Source organism: Entelurus aequoreus, linkage group LG05, assembly GCF_033978785.1.
Source record: "Entelurus aequoreus isolate RoL-2023_Sb linkage group LG05, RoL_Eaeq_v1.1, whole genome shotgun sequence".
Classification (NCBI taxonomy): domain Eukaryota; kingdom Metazoa; phylum Chordata; class Actinopteri; order Syngnathiformes; family Syngnathidae; genus Entelurus; species Entelurus aequoreus.
Genome location: NC_084735.1, coordinates 14,377,248 through 14,394,795, shown reverse-complemented (window position 1 = coordinate 14,394,795; position 17,548 = coordinate 14,377,248). Strand labels below are relative to the sequence as shown.

Genomic DNA, 17,548 nt, shown 5'->3' with positions numbered 1-17,548 from the left:
GTGTTTTACGCAAAATACAAAAATAAATATTCATTAAAAATAACTTTTATTTTTTTAGAATAATAAAAAAAAAAATTGGTTTTATGCATAAAATGCATTTTATTTACAGGCGTTTTCCAATAATGCATAAAATACAATATTTAAAATAAACTTCAAAAATATATAAATAAGATTAGAATAAAAAATACAATTTTAAAATCATAAAATAAAAATGTGTTTTATGCAAAAAAAATAAAATAAATAATGATGGAAAATGAACTTCTATTTTTTTAAATCATTAAAAAAAAAGTTTTTTGCATAAAATGCATTTTATTTACAGGAGTTTTCCATGACACTTGAGAAATGACTAAAATAAAATATTCAAAATAAACATAAAAAAATATATATAATATTGATTACAATTAACAATATTTTTTTAAATGAACAAAATAGGTTTTTTACGCAAAAGTAAAAAAATTAATGATTAAAAATAAATTATTTTTTTACAAGTTTTCACATAAAATACATTTTATTTACAAGTTTTCCATGACATTTGAAAAATGACTGAAATAAAATATTTAAAATAAACTTTAAAAAATATATATAAATATTGATTAGAATTAATAATTTTTTTTCAAAATAACTACAGTAAATGTTTTTTACGCAAAATAAAAAAATTTAATATGAAAAAAAACTTCCATTTTTCATTTAAATTTTTTTTTTTTTCCGCACAAAATGCATTTTATTTACAGGCGTTTTCCATGACAGTTGAGAAATAATGAGTAAAATTAAATATTTAAAATAAACTTAAAAAATATATAAATATTGATTACAATTTTTTTTTTAATCAACATAAATTTAATATTGATTAAAAATAACTTCTATTTTTTAAATCATAAAAAAAATGGTTTTCACATAAAATACATTTGATTTACAAGTTTTCCATGACACTTGAAAAATGACTGAAATAAAATATTTAAAATGAACTTTAAAAAAAATATATAAATATTGATTAGAATTAATCAAATTTAAAAAAAATCATAAAATATACATGGTTTTTTACGCAAAATAAAAAATGTATTATGAAAAAAAACTTCCATTTTTCATTAAAAAAAATAAAATTGGTTTTTGCATAAAATGCATTTTATTTACAGGCGTTTTCCATGACAGTTGAGAAATAATAACTAAAATAAAATATTTGAAAGAAAAAAGTTGAACATTGAAATTCAGATTAAAATATATATAAATATATATTTGATTATAACCAAATACAAATCTGTGTCACACACATTTCCATGGAAATCCTTTTTTTAAACATTTAACTTCTCAAAGCCGTGAATAGTTATTTAGAGGAGGAATGTTTGTGCGACTAGACTGAGTTAATGTTCCTCAGGAGCGGATGTGATGAAGTGAATGGTTGACTTGAGGAGCTGAACAAACATTTATTTTGGTAACAACAATCCAGAAGGAAAAGGGGCGGAGCCTGCAACGATAAATAGAAAAATAGTGCAGGTCTGCTTGTGAGCACAAAAACACGTCCTGCATCTTCAACATGAAACATAGAAAAGTGCAACTTGGACTTGGAAAAAAAAAAAAAAAAAGGGGCGTGGTCACAAACGGAAGCGGCGGGCATCATGGGCGAAGGCGGCGTAAGGATGGTGACTGTTGTTGAGGTACGGACCGCCTCCCGGTCTGGGGTACGGCGGGAAGACCGGCTGGGCTGGCGTCCTCCAGTTGTCCCTGGTGCTGCCCCCTGCTGGACTTCCTGTGAAGGAGCGCTCCTCGGGGTCCCTCCTCTGGGGCCGCGCGGGGGCGGGGGCGGGGCTGTCCCGCTTCAGGAGGGACTCGATGGAGAACGGGCTGCTGAACTTGACCTCGCAGCTGATCTGGACCGAGTCGCGGGGGCTCTTCTCGGGGGGCCGGGGGACATTCTCCGCGTTCCGCCCCCCGGGGGCCAGCTCCGGGAAGAAGTCCAGGAGGTTCTTAAAGTGACGGCGCACCATTTTACCGCTGATCTGACCCAGGTCCAGCTTCCAGAAATTTCTCCTGCTGTCCACAGAGTTGGGGTCCATTGGAATCTGAGGGAGGGGGACAACAGATGTTGACAAGCTCGGGGGGTTGCCTACAGCCAACATACCTAATAGTCATCTACAGCAGCCACACCTTTTCCAATATCAACATAACACAAAGAATGTCTGCATACGATACCGGTCTGATCTCAGCAAAAAAACAAGTATCGGTCTGATATCAGCAAAAAAACAAGTATCGGTCTGATATCAGCAAAAATAACAAGTATTAGCTGATATAAGCAAAAAACAAGTATCGGTCTGATATCAGCAAAAAAACAAGTATCGGTCTGATATCAGCAAAAAAAACAAGTATTAGCTGATATCAGCAAAAAACAAGTATCGTCTGTTATCAGCCAAAAAAAACAAGTATCGGTCTGATATTAGCAAAAAAAGTATTAGCTGATATCAGAAAAAACAAGTATCGGTCTGATATTAGCAAAAAAAACAAGTATCCGTCTGATATCATTAAAAAAAAAGAAGTATCGGTCGATATTAGGAAAGAAACAAGTGTCGGTCTGATATTAGCAAAAAAACAAGTATTGATCTGATATTAGCAAAAAAACAAGTATCGGTCTGATATTAGCAAAAAAACAAGTATCGGTCTAATATTAGCAAAAAAACAAGTATCGGTCTGATATTAGCAAAGAAACAAGTGTCCGTCTGATATTAGCAAAAAAACAAGTATTGGTCTGATATTAGCGAAAAAAACAAGTGTTGGTCTAATATCAGCAAAATAACAAGTATCAGTCTGATATTAGCAAAAAAACAAGTATTCGTCTGATATCAGCCAAAAAAACAAGTATCGGTCTGATATTAGCAAATAAACAAGTATTGTCTGATATCAGAGAAAAAAAACACGTATTGGTCTGATATTAGCAAAAAAAACAAGTATCGGTCTGATATTAGCAAAAAACAAGTATCGGTCTGATATTAGCAGAAAAACAAGTATCGGTCTGATATCAGCAAATAAACAAGTATCTGTCTGATATCAGCCAAAAAAACAAGTATCGGTCTGATATCAGCAAAGAAACAAGTATCGGTCTGATATCAGCAGAAAAAACAAGTATCGGTCTGTTATCATAAAAAAAACAAGTATAGGTCTGATATCAGCAAAGAAACAAGTGTCGGTCTGATATCAGCCAAATAAACAAGTGTCGGTCTGATATTAGCAAAAAAACAAGTGTCGGTCTGATATCATAAAAAAAACAAGTATCGGTCTGATATCAGCAAAGAAACAAGTGTCGGTCTGATATCAGCCAAATAAACAAGTGTCGGTCTGATATTAGCAAAAAAACAAGTGTCGGTCTGATATTAGCAAAAAAACAAGTATCGGTCTGATATTAGCAAAAAAAACAAGTATCGGTCTGATATCAGCAAATAAACAAGTATCCGTCTGATATCTGTCAAAAAACAAGTATCGGTCTGATATCAGCAAAGGAACAACTATTGGTCTGATATCAGCAAATAAACAAGTATCCGTCTGATATCAGCCAAAAAAACAGGTATCGGTCTGATATCAGCAAAGAAACAAGTATCCGTCTGATATCAGCCAAAAAAACAAGTATCGGTCTGATATCAGCAAAGAAACAAGCATTGGCTGATATCGACTTGCGTGTGAAATGTGCGATACGGCAGTCTACAGCCCAGTTAACATCTTAATGTCCTCCAACAAGCACACCATTTCTTCTATTCATTCCAAGTGGTCTGGAAAAGGGGAAACACGCTGGGCTACGAGGAGCTAGCAGCTACACCACAGCTAAGCACACAGTAGCACACCAGCTAGACGCACGTAATAATGAATCAAATAATATCACATTGGTCAATACAAACAAGTGTCCATTTATGCACACAATGTTTTCAGGTTTCAAAGGAATCCGGTAACAAACGTGTCCGCACGGGCTTAACTTAATGAAATATCATGGCTTGTGGGTATCGCAAATAAAATAAAAAAAATACCACAAAAATTAGGTTAGCGTTCCGATTCGGGTCTTACGCTGCCGATCATTCATGACTGATATCGCTACCAACACTGATACCATGTCTTAACTGTAACTTTTTTGACCGAGTAACAATATCAACACCATCATAGAACTATCTGATCAAAACAAAGCCAATAAGTAAACAACAACATCTACTCAACAACATGTATCGATGAAATACTGATACTACCCTTGGTATCGACGCCACCAGTTCATGGATGTATCCATCCTCCTGTTATATCGTACCCTCTCGAGACTCTTATTTTGTTAATATCCTGCTGCAGCTGCACTTTGACGCGCTCATTTCATCTCTTGTTTCAAGCTAGCTTAGCGGCTAGCTCACCTATCAGCATGCCTGCATGGGACGTTTGGCCTCGTCCTCCAGTGATAATGATACTTAAATACCAGGAAATGCAGTTTATTTAATTTATTAGCGCTAGTCAATGTTTTTCATGCTTATTTTTCGTGGTTCTGTTTGACTGTTTATGCTAATATTCCACCCTTCAAAATAAAAGCATGACCTGTGCGGTCCTTACCTTGACAAAACAATTGTTGATGGACAAACACACCCTGATGTTGTTGTCCACGGACTTCCTGTCTCCCGGTAGGAGCGGCGCCAGCCTGTCCATCAACTTCCCAGGCGGGAAAGGAGAAAAGGAAGTGAGCACAGAAAGTTTTGTCCTGAAAAAACAAAAGTTTTGTTCTTTTACCTGCGCAAAGGTGAGCATTTTGTCCGGCGCGGCCTGCAGGATGACGGCGATCCTGGCCAAGTTGGTGGTGCTCCTCTGAAACACGTCGCCCGGGGACTTGTCTCTGGTGGTCTGCATGGTGGACAGTCTGGACCCTCTCAGGTAGGCTGGGCTTTATAAGACCCGCCGGGACAAAAGGAGGGGTCTTAATAGAATAGAATGGAATAGAAAGTACTTTATTGATCCCTGGGGGAAATTCAGCAATGGGCAGCCATTCACACTCAAATGTGTCGTTAGTGCAGCTCATCAGCATGTCTTGGTGTTTTTTTTAAGTACACAACAAAAGCAAACCTGGTCCAAAATGTAGGTAAACACACTTTTTTGTAAGGTCCAATACAAGAGTTCCATTGAAAAAATGCCATTTTAAGATGAGAGGCCCGTTTGGTAAATATTGTTGTTATGTCGATGAATAAAGCCACCTAAATATTTGAAACAGCCTTCAGAATGATGCAGCTTAGAAGAAGCACCACAATAAACATTTTTAAATGATTATTTCACTCCTAGTGCCTGTCAAACTAACTAATATCCTCTTTTTAAAAACTAATATTGTCTTTTTAAAAATGGCCATTTTTGAATGGAACATTTGTATAGGATCGACTGCCTTTTAGACATTTTTATGAGGTCCAATACAAGAGTTCCATTGAAAAAATGCCCTTTTAAGATGAGAGGTACATATGGTAAATATTGTTGTTATGTCGATGAATAAAGCCTCCTAAATAATTGAAAAAAGCCTTCAGAATGATGCAGCTGAGAAGAAGCACAAACAATAAACATTTTAAAATGTTTATCTCTTTCTTAGTGCCCGTCAAACTAACTAATATTGTCTTTTTAAAAATGGCCATTTTTGAATGGAACATTTGTATAGGATCGACTGCCTTTTAGAAATTTTTATGAGGTCCAATACAAGAGTTCCATTGAAAAAATGCCATTTTAAAATGAGAGGTACATATGGTAAATATTATTATGTTGATGAATAAAGCCACCTAAATAATTGAAACAGCCTTCAGAATGATGCAGCTGAGAAGAAGCACCACAATAAACATTTTTAAATGAATATTTCACTCCTAGTGTCCGTCAAACTAACTAATACCCTCTTTTTAAAAATGGCCATTTTTGAATGGAACATTTGTATAGGATCGCCTGCCTTTTAGACATTTTTATGACGTCCAATACAAGAGTTCCATCGAAAAAACGCCATTTTAAGATGAGAGGCCCGTTTGGTAAATATTGTTGTTATGTCGATGAATAAAGCCTCCTAAATTTTTGAAACAGCCTTCAGAATGATGCAGCTGAGAAGAAGCACAAAAAATAAACATTTTAAAATGTTTATCTCTTTCTTAGTGCCCGTCAAACTAACTAATATTGTCTTTTTAAAAATGGCCATTTTTGAATGGAACATTTGTATAGGATCGACTGCCTTTTAGAAATTTTTATGAGGTCCAATACAAGAGTTCCATTGAAAAAATGCCATTTTAAAATGAGAGGTACATATGGTAAATATTATTATGTCGATGAATAAAGCCACCTAAATAATTGAAACAGCCTTCAGAATGATGCAGCTGAGAAGAAGCACCACAATAAACATTTTTAAATGAATATTTCACTCCTAGTGTCCGTCAAACTAACTAATACCCTCTTTTTAAAAATGGCCATTTTTGAATGGAACATTTGTATAGGATCGCCTGCCTTTTAGACATTTTTATGACGTCCAATACAAGAGTTCCATCGAAAAAACGCCATTTTAAGATGAGAGGCCCGTTTGGTAAATATTGTTGTTATGTCGATGAATAAAGCCTCCTAAATTTTTGAAACAGCCTTCAGAATGATGCAGCTTAGAAGAAGCACAAAAAATAAACATTTTAAAATGTTTATCTCTTTCTTAGTGCCCGTCAAACTAACTAATATTGTCTTTTTAAAAATGGCCATTTTTGAATGGAACATTTGTATAGGATCGACTGCCTTTTAGAAATTTTTATGAGGTCCAATACAAGAGTTCCATTGAAAAAATGCCATTTTAAAATGAGAGGTACATATGGTAAATATTGTTGTTATGTCAATGAATAAAGCCTCCTAAATTTTTGAAACAGCCTTCAGAATGATGCAGCTGAGAAGAAGCACAAACAATAAACATTTAAAATGTTTCTCTTTCTTAGTGCCCGTCAAACTCACTAATATTGTCTTTTTAAAAATGCCCATTTTTGAATGGAACATTTGTATAGGATCGCCTGCCTTTTTGACATTTTTATGAGGTCCAATACAAGAGTTCCATTGAAAAAATACCATTTTAAAATGAGAGGTACATATGGTAAATATTGTTGTTATGTTGATGAATAAAGCCACCTAAATAATTGAAACAGCCTTCAGAATGATGCAGCTGAGAAGAAGCACCACAATAAACATTTTTAAATGAATATTTCACTCCTAGTGTCCGTCAAACTAACTAATACCCTCTTTTTAAAAATGGCCATTTTTGAATGGAACATTTGTATAGGATCGCCTGCCTTTTAGACATTTTTATGAGGTCCAATACAAGAGTTCCATCGAAAAAACGCCATTTTAAGATGAGAGGCCCGTTTGGTAAATATTGTTGTTATGTCGATGAATAAAGCCTCCTAAATAATTGAAAAAAGCCTTCAGAATGATGCAGCTGAGAAGAAGCACAAACAATAAACATTTTAAAATGTTTATCTCTTTCTTAGTGCCCGTCAAACTAACTAATATTGTCTTTTTAAAAATGGCCATTTTTGAATGGAACATTTGTATAGGATCGACTGCCTTTTAGAAATTTTTATGAGGTCCAATACAAGAGTCCCATTGAAAAAATGCCATTTTAAAATGAGAGGTACATATGGTAAATATTGTTGTTATGTCGATGAATAAAGCCACCTAAATATTTGAAACAGCCTTCAGAATGATGCAGCTTAGAAGAAGCACAAACAATAAACATTTTAAAATGTTTATCTCTTTCTTAGTGCCCGTCAAACTAACTAATATTGTCTTTTTAAAAATGGCCATTTTTGAATGGAACATTTGTATAGGATCGCCTGCCTTTTTGACATTTTTATGAGGTCCAATACAAGAGTTCCATTGAAAAAATGCCATTTTAAGATGAGAGGCACGTTTGGTAAATATTGTTGTTATGTCGATGAATAAAGCCACCTAAATATTTGAAACAGCCTTCAGAATGATGCCGCTTAGAATAAGCACCACAATAAACATTTTTAAATGATTATCTATCTCCTAGTGCCCGTCAAACTAACTAATAATGTATTTTTAAAAATGGCCATTTTTGAATGGAACATTTGTATAGGATCGACTGCCTTTTAGAAATTTTTATGAGGTCCAATACAAGAGTTCCATTGAAAAAATGCCATTTTAAAATGAGAGGTACATATGGTAAATATTGTTGTTATGTCAATGAATAAAGCCTCCTAAATTTTTGAAACAGCCTTCAGAATGATGCAGCTGAGAAGAAGCACAAACAATAAACATTTAAAATGTTTCTCTTTCTTAGTGCCCGTCAAACTCACTAATATTGTCTTTTTAAAAATGCCCATTTTTGAATGGAACATTTGTATAGGATCGCCTGCCTTTTTGACATTTTTATGAGGTCCAATACAAGAGTTCCATTGAAAAAATACCATTTTAAAATGAGAGGTACATATGGTAAATATTGTTGTTATGTTGATGAATAAAGCCACCTAAATAATTGAAACAGCCTTCAGAATGATGCAGCTGAGAAGAAGCACCACAATAAACATTTTTAAATGAATATTTCACTCCTAGTGTCCGTCAAACTAACTAATACCCTCTTTTTAAAAATGGCCATTTTTTAATGGAACATTTGTATAGGATCGCCTGCCTTTTAGACATTTTTATGAGGTCCAATACAAGAGTTCCATCGAAAAAACGCCATTTTAAGATGAGAGGCCCGTTTGGTAAATATTGTTGTTATGTCGATGAATAAAGCCTCCTAAATTTTTGAAACAGCCTTCAGAATGATGCAGCTTAGAAGAAGCACAAACAATAAACATTTTAAAATGTTTATCTCTTTCTTAGTGCCCGTCAAACTCACTAATATTGTCTTTTTAAAAATGCCCATTTTTGAATGGAACATTTGTATAGGATCGCCTGCCTTTTTGACATTTTTATGAGGTCCAATACAAGAGTTCCATTGAAAAAATACCATTTTAAAATGAGAGGTACATATGGTAAATATTGTTGTTATGTTGATGAATAAAGCCACCTAAATAATTGAAACAGCCTTCAGAATGATGCAGCTGAGAAGAAGCACCACAATAAACATTTTAAAAGGAATATTTCACTCCTAGTGTCCGTCAAACTAACTAATACCCTCTTTTTAAAAATGGCCATTTTTGAATGGAACATTTGTATAGGATCGCCTGCCTTTTAGACATTTTTATGAGGTCCAATACAAGAGTTCCATCGAAAAAATGCCATTTTAAGATGAGAGGCCCGTTTGGTAAATATTGTTGTTATGTCGATGAATAAAGCCTCCTAAATTTTTGAAACAGCCTTCAGAATGATGCAGCTTAGAAGAAGCACAAAAAATAAACATTTTAAAATGTTTATCTCTTTCTTAGTGCCCGTCAAACTAACTAATATTGTCTTTTTAAAAATGGCCATTTTTGAATGGAACATTTGTATAGGATCGACTGCCTTTTAGAAATTTTTATGAGGTCCAACACAAGAGTTCCATTGAAAAAATGCCATTTTAAAATGAGAGGTACATATGGTAAATATTATTATGTCGATGAATAAAGCCACCTAAATAATTGAAACAGCCTTCAGAATGATGCAGCTTAGAAGAAGCACAAACAATAAACATTTTAAAAATGATTATTTCCCTCCTAGTGCCCGTCAAACTAACTAATACCCTCTTTTTAAAAATGGCCATTTTTGAATGGAACATTTGTATAGGATCGCCTGCCTTTTAGACATGTTTACAAGGTCCAATATAAGAGTTCCATTGAAAAAATGCCATTTTAAGATGAGAGGCACGTTTGGTAAATATTGTTGTTGTGTCGATGAATAAAGCCACCTAAATATTTGAAACAGCCTTCAGAATGATGCAGCTTAGAAGAAGCACAAACAATAAACATTTTAAAATGTTTATCTCTTTCTTAGTGCCCGTCAAACTCACTAATATTGTCTTTTTAAAAATGCCCATTTTTGAATGGAACATTTGTATAGGATCGCCTGCCTTTTTGACATTTTTATGAGGTCCAATACAAGAGTTCCATTGAAAAAATACCATTTTAAAATGAGAGGTACATATGGTAAATATTGTTGTTATGTTGATGAATAAAGCCACCTAAATAATTGAAACAGCCTTCAGAATGATGCAGCTGAGAAGAAGCACCACAATAAACATTTTTAAATGAATATTTCACTCCTAGTGTCCGTCAAACTAACTAATACCCTCTTTTTAAAAATGGCCATTTTTGAATGGAACATTTGTATAGGATCGCCTGCCTTTTAGACATTTTTATGAGGTCCAATACAAGAGTTCCATCGAAAAAACGCCATTTTAAGATGAGAGGCCCGTTTGGTAAATATTGTTGTTATGTCGATGAATAAAGCCTCCTAAATAATTGAAAAAAGCCTTCAGAATGATGCAGCTGAGAAGAAGCACAAACAATAAACATTTTAAAATGTTTATCTCTTTCTTAGTGTCCGTCAAACTAACTAATACCCTCTTTTTAAAAATGGCCATTTTTGAATGGAACATTTGTATAGGATCGCCTGCCTTTTAGACATTTTTATGAGGTCCAATACAAGAGTTCCATCGAAAAAACGCCATTTTAAGATGAGAGGCCCGTTTGGTAAATATTGTTGTTATGTCGATGAATAAAGCCTCCTAAATAATTGAAAAAAGCCTTCAGAATGATGCAGCTGAGAAGAAGCACAAACAATAAACATTTTAAAATGTTTATCTCTTTCTTAGTGCCCGTCAAACTAACTAATATTGTCTTTTTAAAAATGGCCATTTTTGAATGGAACATTTGTATAGGATCGCCTGCCTTTTTGACATTTTTATGAGGTCCAATACAAGAGTTCCATTGAAAAAATGCCATTTTAAGATGAGAGGCACGTTTGGTAAATATTGTTGTTATGTCGATGAATAAAGCCACCTAAATATTTGAAACAGCCTTCAGAATGATGCAGCTTAGAAGAAGCACAAACAATAAACATTTTAAAATGTTTATCTCTTTCTTAGTGCCCGTCAAACTAACTAATATTGTCTTTTTAAAAATGGCCATTTTTGAATGGAACATTTGTATAGGATCGACTGCATTTTATACATTTTTATGAGGTCCAATACAAGAGTTCCATTGAAAAAATGCCATTTTAAAATGAGAGGTACATATGGTAAATATTGTTGTTATGTTGATGAATAAAGCCACCTAAATAATTGAAACAGCCTTCAGAATGATGCAGCTTAGAAGAAGCACAAACAATAAACATTTTTAAATGAATATTTCACTCCTAGTGTCCGTCAAACTAACTAATACCCTCTTTTTAAAAATGGCCATTTTTGAATGGAACATTTGTATAGGATCGCCTGCCTTTTAGACATTTTTATGAGGTCCAATACAAGAGTTCCATCGAAAAAACGCCATTTTAAGATGAGAGGCCCGTTTGGTAAATATTGTTGTTATGTCGATGAATAAAGCCTCCTAAATTTTTGAAACAGCCTTCAGAATGATGCAGCTGAGAAGAAGCACAAACAATAAACATTTTAAAATGTTTATCTCTTTCTTAGTGCCCGTCAAACTAACTAATATTGTCTTTTTAAAAATGGCCATTTTTGAATGGAACATTTGTATAGGATCGACTGCCTTTTAGAAATTTTTATGAGGTCCAATACAAGAGTCCCATTGAAAAAATGCCATTTTAAAATGAGAGGTACAGATGGTAAATATTGTTGTTATGTCGATGAATAAAGCCTCCTAAATTTTTGAAACAGCCTTCAGAATGATGCAGCTGAGAAGAAGCACAAACAATAAACATTTTAAAATGTTTATCTCTTTCTTAGTGCCCGTCAAACTAACTAATATTGTCTTTTTAAAAATGGCCATTTTTGAATGGAACATTTGTATAGGATCGCCTGCCTTTTAGACATTTTTATGAGGTCCAATACAAGAGTTCCATTGAAAAAATGCCATTTTAAGATGAGAGGCACGTTTGGTAAATATTGTTGTTATGTTGATGAATAAAGCCACCTAAATATTTGAAACAGCCTTCAGAATGATGCAGCTTAGAAGAAGCACCACAATAAACATTTTTAAATGATTACCGTAATTTCCGGACTATAAGCCGCTACTTTTTCCCCTCGTTCTGGTCCCTGCGGCTTATACAAGGGTGCGGCTTATATATGGAGCAATCTGTATTTTCCCCTAAATTTAGCTGGTGCGGCTTATAGTCAGGTGCGGCTTATAGTCCGGAAATTACGGTATCTATCTCCTAGTGCCCGTCAAACTAACTAATAATGTATTTTTAAAAATGGCCATTTTTGAATGGAACGTTTGTATAGGATCGACTGCCTTTTTGACATTGAACCACATTTGACAACACTCACCGGCAGAAGATGACTTGACAACAAATACACCGTCAGGCTGATTGCAAAATAACCCTCAGGTGTGCGTTTCCATCTACCTGTTGCAACCTGCCGCTGTTTCTTTGGTGGGGAGAGCGGACATTCCTGATGAGCCATCTCATCGCGCCGCAAGCGTTTGCACGTCAAAGCCGACGCTCGTCGGCGTTCGCATCCCTGCTGATCCCCGTTCCTTTGTGCGGCGTGCAGGAAAGCGCGTTAAAAACACAAAACAGGTCGTACAAAACAAGGCAACGACGGAGCAGAGCTGCAGCTCTCATTTGCATGCAAAGGTGGAGAAACTGGCTTTACTTTTCATTTATGCTGTATTTTACATCCTCATAATATGCTTTTATACAGAATTTTAAACATTAATATACGTTGTAAGGACTAGCTTTATTATTTATATTTCAAAATAATTCTATCTGTAATAATAATGTGGGGTTAAATTTGACAGAAAAAGTATTAAAAAACATTTTAAAATACAGTTGTTGTTTTTTAGTACTACTTTCATATCCAATTATACATGGAATGATAATGCCCAATTAGAAGTGACAGGAAAAAAATTAATACTACAATTTGTTTTTCTTTTTGCCTATTTTTGCCGTATTAAATGTTTTTAATGTGTTATTATTTCAGTGAAATAACAAAATAACAAAATTATAAATAAACAAATATATATATATATATATATATATATATATATATATATATATATATATATATATATATATATATATATATATATATATATATATATATATATACATATATATACATACATATTTACTAGTACTTTAATGAAGTTTTAATAATTTTATAAGTAATAATGTTGGATTAAATTTCATAGAAAAAGAATATTACAAATATTTAAAAAAATAATAAAAAACTATTTTGCAATATAAGATGTATATTTAAGGTGTTTATAGTAAAGTATTTTTTTATATATATATTTTATGAGTACTTTCGTGGAGTTTAGTAAAATAATTGTTAAGTAATAACGTTGGATTAAATATAGAAGAAAAAGAATATTAAAAAATAATATAACATATTGATATATATTTATACATATTAAATATGTATATTTAAGGTGTTTATATTTCAGTGAACTAAAAAATGATATATATATATTGTATTTTTATTCTATTTTTTTAAACTAGTATTTTCATGGAGTTCAGTAAAAATTATTTTAGAAGTAATAATAATGTCGGATTACGTTTCACAGAAAAATATTAAAAACAATCCCAAAAAAATATTGCAATATAAAATGTGTATTTAAAGTTTTTTATTCAGTGAACTAAAAAAATGTGAAACAATTTCAATTTTTTTTTACAGTCACTTTCATGTAATTAAGTCAAATGAACCTCAGTAAAATAAGATTATGTGCAATAATAATGTTGGATTAAATTTGACAGGAAAACATTCATATTAAAAAATAAAAAATAAATCCCCCTAGTTTTTCCTAATATGTTTGTTTTTAAGCAAACTAAAAAATAAATTGCCAATATAAATATATTTTACTGTTATTATTATTTGAAATGTAATTATGATATATACGGTATTGTAAATATAATAACATATATGTTTTTTTAAGTACTGTATTTAAAAAAATACACATACTTTCGTGGAGTTCAGTAAAGTAATTTTACATGTAATAATCTGACGGAAATATATGTATATATATATATATATATATATATATATATATATATATATATATATATATATATATATATATATATATATATATATATATATATATATATGTATATATATATATATATATATATATATATATATATATGTATATATATATATATATGTATATATAAAACATACATACATGTATGTATGTATGTACGTACATATATATATATACATATATATATATATATATGTATTTTTTAACACAATTTTACACTTGATAAATAATTAACCAAATAAAATATATAAAATATGTTTTAATATTGGTTGAAATGAACAATACATAAGTCTTTACATTTTTGATTAAAAATTACAATAAATCCTAAACAAAAAAAATCTGTAGTGTATTCAGGTGTTTTCCATGACACTTGAGAAATAATGAATAAAATAAACTTTTCATAAAAATATATATATTGATTAGAATTAACAATATTTGTATTTTTTAATTGTTTAAAACCTAAATAATAATGGATACAATAAAATATTCAAAATAAAAATACCAATATATATATATATATATATATATATATATATATATATATATATTTTTTTAAACAGTATTAAAAAAGTCATCTAGTTTTGCACTATAAAATATATTTTTAAGGTGTTTATTTTTCACTATAATAAAATACAATTGCCAGTTTTACATTTTTTTAAAAATATATTTAGTTATGATTATATATATATATATATATATATATATATATATATATATATATATATATATATATATATATATATATATATATATTTTAAAGTAATGCACTTAAAAAACTACTAATACTGTCATGGAGTTCAGTAAAATAAAGTTCAACAATATCATTGCGAGTCCATTACTATGACATCAGAATAAAGGATAAATTTGATGCACTTATTTGTGATGACTGTAAATATTGTATTGGTAGTTGTTTTTTTTAATATATATATTTGCAGTTTTACATGCAGTGCAATGTAAACAAGCGTACTGTGTGTGTATTTACCGTAATCTTCTGTCTGCAGCTCTGATGAGGTGCAAACTGCCGCGATGCTTTCCTCCTTTCTTTCAAAGACGTTTGTTGTCATCGAGCGCCGCAGGTCGTCATCACATTCCAGCGGCCGTTACCTCCTTTAACGCGCCCTTTGTTCGCGCTAATGGGTTTCTTTCTGCAAAGGAACGAGCCGCTGAGATGAAAACACTACGATGGCGATCGTGCAGCAACGTCCAAACACTATGAAACAGATACCACAAGAAAATGATACAAGATAGAAATGCTCATCTTAGAGTAGTGTAGTTCTGGCGCCCCTTCGTTTTCCGTCAACTTGCAGCATTTCTCTCATGCAGTTGTTTTGTTGGCATTTGCAACATTTTTATTTTGCATTAGCTTTTTTTAATCTTGCAGATTGTTTCAATTTGTAGCATTTCCCTGTTTCGTTTGTTTTATGGTATTTTGCTGCACGTTGGAGAAAACTGCACGATAAAACAATGTTCACTCTGTGTTACATTTACCGCATTATTAAGGAATTAAAGGAGTTGTTTAAGTCACGCTGACTTCAACTAATTATATCCGTTTCAGTACTTTTTTTTCCATGACATCTAATAAATAATGGACACAACAAATTATTTAAAAATTTGTTGTTTTTCTTATTACAATTGACAATGTATATATTTTTAAAATCATAACAAAATAAAAATGTGTTTTATACAAAATAAAAAATCAAATATTGATTAAAATTAACAATATACATTTTAAAAAATCATAACAAAATAATATGTTTTACGCTGTGTTTTAAGATAAATAATTAATACAATTAAAATATTTAAAATATTTTTTAATATTGGTTATAATTAACACTAAATATTTTTTAAACATTTTTGAAATTTTTAAAATGACAATAAATCATAACAAAAAAAATCTGTAGTGCATTCAGGCGTTTTCCATGACACTTCAAAAATAATGAATAAAATAAACTTTTTATAAATATAAAAATATTGATTACGATTAACATTATTGGTATTTTTTAAAAATGTTTAACACCTAAATAACAATGTATATAATAAAATATTTAAAATCAAATCAAAAATATTGATTAAAAATGTTTTTTATATATATATATATTGGTAGTTTTAATCAATATTTTATATTTTATTTTAAATATTTTATTATATACATTATTATTCAGGTGCTAAATAATAAAAAATACCAAAAATATTAATCGTAATCAATATTTATATATTTATAAAAAGTTGTATTTTATTCATTATTTTTGAAGTGTCATGGAAAACGCCTGAATGCACTACAGATTTTTTTTAGTAATGAATTATTGTCATTTTAAAAATAAAACAAATTTAAAAAATTTAAAAAACATTTAGTGTTAATTTTAACCAATACTAAAAAATATTTTAAATATTTTAATTCATATATATATATATATGAATAAAAATATTAAAATATTTGTAATATTTTAAGTCATATATATATATATGTATATGATTTAAAATATTAAAATTATAAAAAAGATTATATATATATATATAATATATATAATTTTTTAAAAATCAGAACAAAATAAAAATGTGTTTAACGCAAAATAAAACATTTAATACTGATTACAATTACCAATATATATATATATATATATATATATATATATATATATATATATATATATATATATATATATATATATATATATATATATATATATATATATATATATATATATATATATTTTTTTTTTCTTGAATCACAACAAAATAAAAATGTGTTTTACACATAAAATGCATTATATACAAGCTGCACCCCTTTAATGACACTTGATAAATAATGAATAAAATATTCAAAAATATTTTAATATCGGTTCAAATTAACAATAAATATTTATAAAATGTTTGATTAAAAATGACGAATCTTTTTAAATCATACCAAACAAAAAAATCAGTTTTACGCATATAATGCATTTAATTTACAGGAGTTTTCCACGACACTTGAGATGTGATAGAGTGTGAGCTCTCTCCCGCCCTCTGCTGTTGGTCAGCGACATTGCACAACATGGAGGTTTTCATCAACAGGTGGGTGCGCAAACGTCGATGCTTCACAGTTCAGTTTTAAACAAAGTTAAAAGGCTTTAGGGACTTAATGTTACTTTTTTACCAAATGTGATACATTTTCACTGAACTAATTACCAAATTAGACTTTTAAAAAGATCATTAACACCGGATTATCCTCGTAAAACAAGTAGACTTACTCACCTCTACGCATGCGCTGAGGAGTTTCATTTGTCTGGCAGTGGCGATGTTCAGTTTTAATCGAGTTGAAATGCCTAAGTAACTCAATGTTACTTCTTATAAAACGTGACACATTTTCAGTCAACTCTTACCAAATTAGACTTTTCAATATCTCATTGACACCGGCTTTAATGTCCTCGTTAGGCAAGTAGACCTAGTCAACTGTACGCATGCGCTCGAGAGTA

At 31.0% G+C, this 17,548-nt stretch overlaps 1 protein-coding gene across 6 annotated transcripts; it reads right to left on the bottom strand.

Moving 5' to 3' along the window:
- Positions 1-1,089: 1,089 nt before the first annotated feature.
- Positions 1,090-17,548, bottom strand: si:rp71-45k5.2 (uncharacterized protein LOC560783 homolog). Of its 6 annotated transcripts, none has more exons than XM_062047173.1 (7): positions 17,456-17,525; positions 17,328-17,398; positions 15,079-15,241; positions 12,457-12,587; positions 4,738-4,921; positions 4,564-4,659; positions 1,091-2,057 (listed from the first exon to the last, which is right to left on the bottom strand). In XM_062047173.1, exons 5-7 carry the CDS (start codon positions 4,852-4,854, stop codon positions 1,590-1,592), a joined length of 681 nt encoding a protein of 226 aa, XP_061903157.1. In that variant the 5' UTR covers positions 4,855-4,921; positions 12,457-12,587; positions 15,079-15,241; positions 17,328-17,398; positions 17,456-17,525; the 3' UTR covers positions 1,091-1,589. The 6 variants fall into 6 exon arrangements, with proteins under 6 accessions (XP_061903158.1, XP_061903157.1, XP_061903156.1 ...); XM_062047172.1 differs by having other exon boundaries at positions 15,079-15,306; positions 17,456-17,516; XM_062047171.1 differs by having other exon boundaries at positions 15,079-15,306; positions 17,328-17,548.

What these genes read in the sequence shown, in the direction of transcription:
- si:rp71-45k5.2 (XM_062047171.1), bottom strand. Translation starts at nt 4,854, where the DNA reads ATGCAGACCACCAGAGACAAGTCCCCGGGCGACGTGTTTCAGAGGAGC. An exon ending in AAATGCTCACCTTTGCGCAG is followed by an intron (nt 4,660 to 4,737) that starts GTAAAAGAACAA and finishes CCGCCTGGGAAG; the next exon opens with TTGATGGACAGGCTGGCGCC. An exon ending in TCAACAATTGTTTTGTCAAG is followed by an intron (nt 2,058 to 4,563) that starts GTAAGGACCGCA and finishes CCCCTCCCTCAG; the next exon opens with ATTCCAATGGACCCCAACTC.